The 7,640-nt window shown below is 67.3% G+C and overlaps 3 protein-coding genes across 3 annotated transcripts in view; all 3 read left to right on the top strand.

The window, feature by feature from the left end:
• MNEG_5477 (aspartyl-tRNA synthetase) overlaps positions 1-1,762 on the top strand; it is a gene marked incomplete at both ends in the record, with an annotated part of 6,039 nt that extends 4,277 nt beyond the window's left edge. Inside the window, 3 exons of the mRNA XM_014046047.1 lie at positions 293-417; positions 697-1,010; positions 1,390-1,762. Of these exons, the coding sequence (XP_013901501.1) occupies positions 293-417; positions 697-1,010; positions 1,390-1,762 (812 nt within the window). The remainder of the gene's footprint in view (positions 1-292; positions 418-696; positions 1,011-1,389) is intronic.
• Positions 1,763-2,253: 491 nt separating this feature from the next.
• On the top strand, positions 2,254-3,392 carry MNEG_5476 (hypothetical protein; the record flags this gene model as incomplete). The annotated part of the gene is made up of 2 exons (XM_014046046.1): positions 2,254-2,391; positions 2,532-3,392. 2 exons carry the CDS (start codon positions 2,254-2,256, stop codon positions 3,390-3,392), a joined length of 999 nt encoding a protein of 332 aa, XP_013901500.1.
• Positions 3,393-3,655: 263 nt separating this feature from the next.
• MNEG_5475 (hypothetical protein) lies at positions 3,656-4,234 on the top strand (the record flags this gene model as incomplete). Its single annotated transcript, XM_014046045.1, has 1 exon — positions 3,656-4,234. One exon carries the CDS (start codon positions 3,656-3,658, stop codon positions 4,232-4,234), a length of 579 nt encoding a protein of 192 aa, XP_013901499.1.
• Positions 4,235-7,640: the final 3,406 nt, after the last annotated feature.

The raw sequence follows: 7,640 nt of genomic DNA, 5'->3' as shown, positions 1-7,640 counted from the left end.
CCCCGGCACCCCACCCCAACCCCCGCTCGCCTGATTTTGGGCCGGCGCCGGGGCGTCGGTCACCCGCGTATCCACGCCCACGACGGCGGCCCCGGGGATGCTCTGGTTGCGGCTGCTCTCTGGGATGCGCCAGGGCTGCTGAACTCCACTGTCATCACCAATGACAGCCCCCATGTTCATGCCTGAACTCCTCGTTTGGTGCCTCTGGGATGGCGGGGCTGCACCGTCTCATGCCCTCTTCTCATTCCTATTCTGATCGTGCTCGCGCATGGCCCTGAACGCCTTCCCCCAGGTGCCGCGGGCCTGGCCTTTATCCGCGTGCAGGAGGGCGGCGCCATCGACGCCGCAAAGCCCATCAAGGAGGGGCTCAGCGCGGAGCAGGCCGCGGCCCTGATCGCCGCCGCGGGCGCGCAGCCGGTGCGGCGCGGCGCGCGCGAGGGCGAGGGCGAGGACGGGGAAGCGCCGGGGCGGCGGGCGGCGCCCTGGAGCCCAGCCTCTGGCGGCCGCCGCAAGGCGTCACGGCGGCCGCCGGACCGTCCCCGCCCTGTCAAGCGCAACCTCGTTCTGGTCTCTTCCTTTGCGCCACAACCCCTCCTCCTCCGTCTCCTCACACCAAACGCTCAGATCTTCTCTCGCAACTCAGTCCCGTTTCTCGCCCACCACGCCACTCCCGAATCAATTGATTCAAACTCTCAGGGAGACCTGCTGCTCCTCGCCGCGGGTCCCGAGGCCACCGTCCACCGCGCCTTGGACCGCGTCCGCCTCTTCCTCGGACGCGATCTGGGCCTGATCGACGCGTCCAAGGATTCGCTGCTGTGGGTGACGGACTTCCCGATGTTTGAGTGGAACGAGGACGAGCAGCGACTGGAGGCGCTGCATCACCCCTTCACGGCGCCAAACCCGGAGGACCTGGCGGCAGCGGACGGGGACGTCCGGGGCGCGCGCGCGCTGGCGTACGATCTGGTTTACAACGGGGTCGAGATCGGGGGCGGGTCGCTGCGCATCTACAGGTGAGTTGGGGTGGCTTTTTGCCGCCTCCGGGGATGAATATGCCGGGCGGGATAAGGATGCGCGATGGGGTGGGCCATGCCTGCATGACCTTGTTGGCGGCGCCGAGACGGCTCTTGTTGCGGCATTCGGCCGGATTCAGCACTGAGGGCGGCCCTTGTGCGCGGCTGGGGCCACGCCTGCCTGGCCAAAGGTACAGCGCGACGCGGCCAGCCGCGTGCCCTGCGCGGGAGCGAGCAAAGCCGCCAGCTTTTTGGTCCCTCTGAACTCCCGTCGTCACCCTTGATCGACTCCGTCGTCGTCCAGTTGCTTTTTTTGCTTACATGTCATCATCCAACCCCGCCCAACTCCAACCTCAACTCCATTTTTTTCCTGCAACAGGCGCGACATCCAGCAGCGCGTGTTCGACGCCATCGGCCTTAGCCAAGAGGAAGCTTCCGCCAAGTTCGGGTACCTCCTGGACTGCCTCGACATCGGCGCGCCGCCGCACGGCGGTCTGGCCTTCGGACTGGACCGGCTGGCGATGCTGCTGGCAGGGGCGCCGAGCATTCGTGACGTCATCGCGTTCCCCAAGACGACGCAGGCGCAGTGCCTGCTGACGGGCGCGCCGGCGGCGGTGGCGGACAGGCAGCTGGAGGAGCTGCATGTCGCGGTGGTGGAGGAGAAGCCCAAGGGGCAGCAGCAGCAGCAGCAGCAGCAGCAGCAGCAGCAGCAGCAGCAGCAGGCGGCAGCGGACAGCAATAGCAAACAGTAATGCTGCCCTGCTCTTGAGGCTCTTGATCGTGGGGGCCGGGGAGCCTGGCAGGTCCGGGCGGGAGGCCTAGCATCGTGGATGGATACATAGCGCTCATGCCTAACAGCCGTGTTCTTAGTGAGCTGCGGGGCGGCGACAACGCCTGGGTGTCAGGTGTCCCGGCGAGTGACAGCCGCTACAGTAATCGACAAACACCACGACACACGCATGCTGCAGCAGGGTGTCAACTTGCAAGCGCCGATCTGGCGCCTTGGTGAAGACTATTTGGTTGTGTACAGAGTCACTATGATGCGTGCGGGCGTCACAATCGCAAGGCAGAACCGAGATCTTTGCGACCTCCTCCGATACCAAGTGCTTCGACTCAACTCTGTGCGCATAATTCCCAAGAATTTGAGAGTCACCGCTGCCTGCCGCACGTAACGCAGCGGCAGCGACCGGTTGTCACCCCGCGGCGGGTCTCCAGCGCACTCGCGCGCCGCGCATCCGCGAGAATGCGCCGCACGCGCAAGCAGGGCGAGGTGACCAAGCTCATAGGCAAGCTTGAACGGCTGGTGGTTGGCAAGCAGCAGGAGCTGGCGCAGCAGCATGTGATCCAGGGCGATCTGCAGCTGAGGGCGGAGGTGGCGCAGGTGGGCTTCCACACGCGGTTGCGGCCGGCTGCTGCGGCGCACTTGGTGACACGGACCATCCCTCATGGCCACGGCCAACACAGAACATCCCCCTTGTCCCGCATCGCGGCTTGCTGGCCGCTTCTCTCCTCCACATGCAGATCTTGGTTCGCCAAGCCCACGCGCTGATGAGCGCAGGGGAGGCGCTGCGGCGCCGCGCGGGGCCGGGCGGCGGCGGCGCCACGGGCGGCGCGACGGCGAGCGCGGCGGGGCCCGGAGCGGGCCTGGTCGAGCACGAGGAGGCATACGGCGGCGCCAAGGGCAGCGGCGCCAGCCGCTCTCCTCGAGGCGCGAGCGGCGGCGGCGGCGCTCTCTTTGCCCCCGCCCCCACGGCCGGCGCAGCATGCAGCGCAGAGCCGCACGCATCGGTCGCGGAGGCACCCCCTATCTGGAGGGTGCAGCTCCTTGACATGCTGCGAGACCTGGGCTCGGCCGCAGATGAGGGGGACGCGTCGCCGCACGACGTCGCTTTGGGTGACGACGACAGCGGCAGCGAAAGCATCGCCGGCGGCGGCGGCAGCGAGGGCGAGAACACCGGCCGCGACGGCGGTACGGGCGGGGCCGGTGGCGGCGCGCGCGCGGCGGCCGCGGTGGACGCCGACGACGCGGCGGTGCTGCAGGCCGGGGCAGACAGCAGCGTCGCGTCTGTCGGCGCTGAGTCAGCGGACGAGTCAGCAGATGCGTCGGGGCCCGGGCTTGGAGGGCGCCAGCGCGACCCGGGCTCGCCCCAGCGCCCGCAGCCAGGAGGCGGTGACGCAGACCGGCCCGCCGCCGGCGGCCACGATCGCGCCGAGGCACTGTCGGCGCCGCAGCCGCCGCCGCCGCGGGTGCGGGTGGGGCTGGGGTGGTCTCCAGAAGGCATGCTGGCCGTGGCGCCGTCGGTTGACGGGCGGCTGACTACACAGGGCTACAGGGAGCGGCTGCGCGAGTACACCCAATGCTGCTGCATCCTCCTGCCGTGAGCGTCCGGGCGCGCACATGCGCCTGCGGAGTGTGGTTGCGGGCGCAGGCCACTGGTTTTGCCCCCCCTGGATTTTGCACTGCGGCAGCGCACGCTCTATTTTGCAGCTGACCAGAGAGCTGGATTTCGCCTCCGCCGCTTCGGCCGCCGCCGGCGCGTCGCTCGTCCTGATGACACACCTAGAAACCAAATGCCGCGCGCCGCCGCAGGCGCCTCGGGAGCAGCGCGCCCGACGCGGGGACTGTCCCCGCGCGTCTCGACGCCATGCGGGCCGCTCTGCTCCAGTTCGGCAACCTGATGGTGTTGGGCCCCGAGCGCGGCGCGCCGCTGAGCGGCGCGATCCTCACGCCGCTGGACGCGGAGTCGCCGCCGCTGCCGGCCCAACAGCAGCAGCAGCAGCAGCCGCAGCCGCCCCCCGCCGCCCACTGGCGCTGGGCGATCGAGTCTCTAGGCCTCGACCCCCGCCAGCGCGCACTCGCAGCGACCCTCCTGTCCATGTGGCGCGCCCGCATGGCCGCGCTCACGCGCGCCCGCGAGGCGCTGGCCGCGCGCTGCGCGGCGCTCGCGGCCGACGCGGCGGCGCACGAGGCCGCTCTGTCAGACCTTGGCTGCGTCCAGGCGTCCTACATTCTGAATATCACGGTTTTTCTATTGGCGCTTTATGGGACCATCCTCACTGCCCAGCAGCACGCGCGGCTGTCGGCGGCCGCGTGGCCGTGGGCGCCGTCGCTGCAGAGCATCTGCATCGGGTTCCAGGAGCTCGGGTGGCTTGAGCGGACGCCCGTCGCGGCGCCGGCGGCTGGGGCCGGGGCCGCCGTGCCCGCGCCCACGCCGGCACGCTGAAGTTGTTTGGGTGCTGCGAGCACTTTGATACAAAATTTTCACGACAGCGGGTACAAAAATCGGCTTCTCTTCGGCCGCGTGCCATCTGTGTACGAGTAGGGCTGGTGACTCGCGCAGCTGGAGGGGCGCCTAAAACTGTTGATACACTTCCATCCATTTGCGAACGCACGTATTCACTTCGGGCGTGCAAATGAACGCTTCATCATAATCGGGCGGCCTCCCCCAAGTCATCCTGGAGGCTGCGCTTTGTCACACAAGCACCACACAGCCCTGTTACTCTGGGTCACCAGGGATGCGCCTGAGTGTCGAGTGTCCTAGCCCCGTGGCATCAACAACATTGGCTGTCCCTGATACCCCTTGCTGTCTGTCTGATTACATACGTGTATGTGTGTGAGAGAGAGAGAGAGTGTGTGTGTGTGTGTGTGTGTGTGTGTGTGTGTGTGTGGTGAGTGCGCGTGTGCGTGTGCGCGTTGCTGTGTGTTAATGTGTGCAGTGAGTGTGCGCGGGCTTGTTTGTGTGTGCATCTCTTGTGAACGTATCGCCGCCTTACAACGCAAGAGCAGCTATTTGGGTTCGATTCCAAACCTGGGACGCACTTTTTTCGGCCTCCTACCTACCCACTTCACCAAAGAGCGCTGGGATTGCGGAGAGACCCTCCCAAAGACTGGTCGGCTGACAACGGCCCCTGCGCCCGCACCCCACCTGTCTCCCATCGCACTTTTGGGCAACCGCCCACTTCCACTGCGTCTGCTTTAGTCCGATATGGCGGCTGAGCTGCGTTAGTTGCAGCTGCTGCCCGCATCCGCAAGCGTGCCTTGCTGCCCCGCTGCCTGCCCGCGCTACCCTCTGCCTGCGCCACAATCAGCCAACCCGCTTTCCTCTTGACCAGGGCTTTACGGGTCGCAGGCGACGCACTCAACGCACCAGCATGTGTGCGGTCGTTCCGCGCCATGTCGCCTGGCTTTGACCGGGTTTGACCGGCTTTGACTGGGGTCAGCTTCGGGGTTCTGCTGCCGTGGCCCGGCCGGGCCGATCGTGTCTATCTGTTGCTTGGAAAGCATGTGCGGCCGGGTGTGTAACGGTCCCACGTGTTACTGCCGCGGGTCAGACGAATGGGTGTGCGGTGTATCCAACAGTACCTTCTGCGCGGCGGTGCCAAAGGAAGAGAAGGGACCACGCAATCCCCGCGGCCCGGGCCATACCAGCAGGCGCGCGTTGGGGTATGGTGGGCGGGTTGCACAGCTTCACAAGTCCAGAAAAATAAGTTGGGGTCAAATTCTTGTCGACGCCGCGCGCTCGTTTGAGTGTCAAGACAACGCAGCGGCAGTTGGGTGGCGGCGCGGTAGACTGAGGGCCCCTGAAGAGTGGGTCCCGGGCACTCTGATCCAAACGGGCCCAACGGTACACCCTGGCAGCAGGCGGTGTCAACGGCACCCAGGAGTATGGCGCCTTCGCCCTGCACAAGCACGCGCCTGCGGCCAGGGAAGCGGCGCGCCGACCGCGGCGCGCGCGTCGCCGCGTGTCCTTCCCACGCTTGCGGGGCCTCAGGCTCAATTGAGTTTTTTGTCGGGGCAGGGCCTTTTCCGTGCTGTGCGCATGTGCAGACACCAAAGCGCCACAAGAGAGGAAGCTGGGACGTGACTGCGCGGTGATGCACATGTGTGCGTGTGTGCGGGGCCTGAGTATGTGCAAAGGGCGTGCAGCGGCTGCCGGGCCATGGGTGGGGCGCTATGGGGTTGAGGTGTACCCGCATCCAGCACCAGGACCAAGCCAGCGCAACTCAACTCGGGGAGGTCAACATTTGCAACGCCAGGCACAAAAGGGACCGCGGACGGCACGCCGCGCGGCTGGCTGGGCGGCTTGCGGAGAGGGGCATCGGCGGTGACCGTCGCCCCGGCGGCAGCCGCGCGGCGGCTCGTGCGACGGGGCGGGGCGTGGGGGCGGGTGATCACAGCCGGTTGCCGGCCGGAAGCCACCCCGCTTTGAACAAACTTTGACCGACACTCAAAAGCTCGCACGGGGCTCGGATCTGTCTGCAGCACAAGGGGCGCGGCGCAGCACCGACCGTGCACGGCCGCGGCAAATCACAGACTCGCTTGCTCGCAGCGGCCGTCACAGCGCGAAGCCTCACGCGCGACAGGCCTCCCCACGTGAAAAGGCGGGCACCCGCAGTGTGGGCGTGCTCGGATGCGGTTCGCTTCTCTTAGGGGGGGGGGCGGCACTTGCAAATCCGGGCCACTCACGGGTGACTCACAAGTGACACACGGCCGACACACTTCAGTGCTCCGATCAAAACTTTTGATGACTCCGATGCTCGTCCCTTCCTCAGGCCGCGGCGCTCCCAGGCGGGCGAGGCCGCGCCTGCCGCGCCGCGCTCGCTCTTGAGGCGAGCGGGTGTGCCACCAGGCAGGCCGCGGGCGCGGCGCACGCAGGGAGCGCGGCGCGGCGTCAGGCGGTGGCATGGGTAAGTGGGGGTATCCGCGGGCTGCCAAGCCCTGAAAGACTCTGCTCCAACGCACTGAAAAAACGCAGGGAGGCGCGTGTTCATTGCTTTGCCTGTCCAAACGGCGGCGCTCGATCCATCTCCAACGTACGCACACCAAAACACAGGCCGGCAGTGACAGTTGACCGCGGCAGCCGGCTCGCGGCGGGCGCTGGCGGGGGCGCGCGGGGTGCCGCGCGCGGCCGCGCGGGCGGCTCGCGCGCTAGGGCATCAAAAACTCATGGGAGCGAGCTCGGGAGGGCAACAGCTTTTGAGTTTGTCGGTCGGTGCATGCAACACACACACACACACACACACACACACACACACACACACCCAGACCCCAAACAGTTCTTTCGTGACTAATGGCTGAGGTGGGATCAGGGCAGGGGCGATTGTCGCCTAGAAAGGTGGCCCTGCCCCCGCCCCCCCCTCCCTCGCCCGGGCCTGGAAAGGTGGCCACACGCCCTCTCGCTTCAGCGCCGCCCGCAGCGGCGGCGCCTTTCTCGGAATCAAGAGTGCGTTCTCTCCCAGGGCGACAAAATTTGCACGCAGGGCGGGCCCTGGCGCGGCGCGCGCCGGCGCGGCGCGGGCCCGCATATGGTTGAAATGTACAATGTGGTGCGAGCGCACAGGCGCATCCTCGGTCCTCGGCCGCCCTCTGCTTCCTCGGACTGTGACTCCTCAGGTAAGCCGTCGCTCCTTGCACCTCAGATCACCAGATCTTCAGATCAGTCCCAGCGGTCATTGCTGTCTGCGTCGCTCAGCGACATGCCTATCGCCTCGAAAGAACCTCCCAGGTTGGCGCTTCCAATGGGAGTGGGGACGAACGCGCGCTCGATCGGGCTCCTGCGCAGCGCCACTCCCTGCGGGGCGCTCCTCAGCGGCACGCCCTGCGGCGCGCCGCCGCCGGCGGCCGCGCGG

The sequence above is a fragment of the Monoraphidium neglectum genome, assembly GCF_000611645.1.
Source record: "Monoraphidium neglectum strain SAG 48.87 unplaced genomic scaffold scaffold00819, whole genome shotgun sequence".
In the NCBI taxonomy this organism is placed as follows: domain Eukaryota; kingdom Viridiplantae; phylum Chlorophyta; class Chlorophyceae; order Sphaeropleales; family Selenastraceae; genus Monoraphidium; species Monoraphidium neglectum.
The sequence above is the reverse complement of the archived record's forward strand: the minus strand, read 5'-3'. Positions and strand labels throughout refer to the sequence as shown.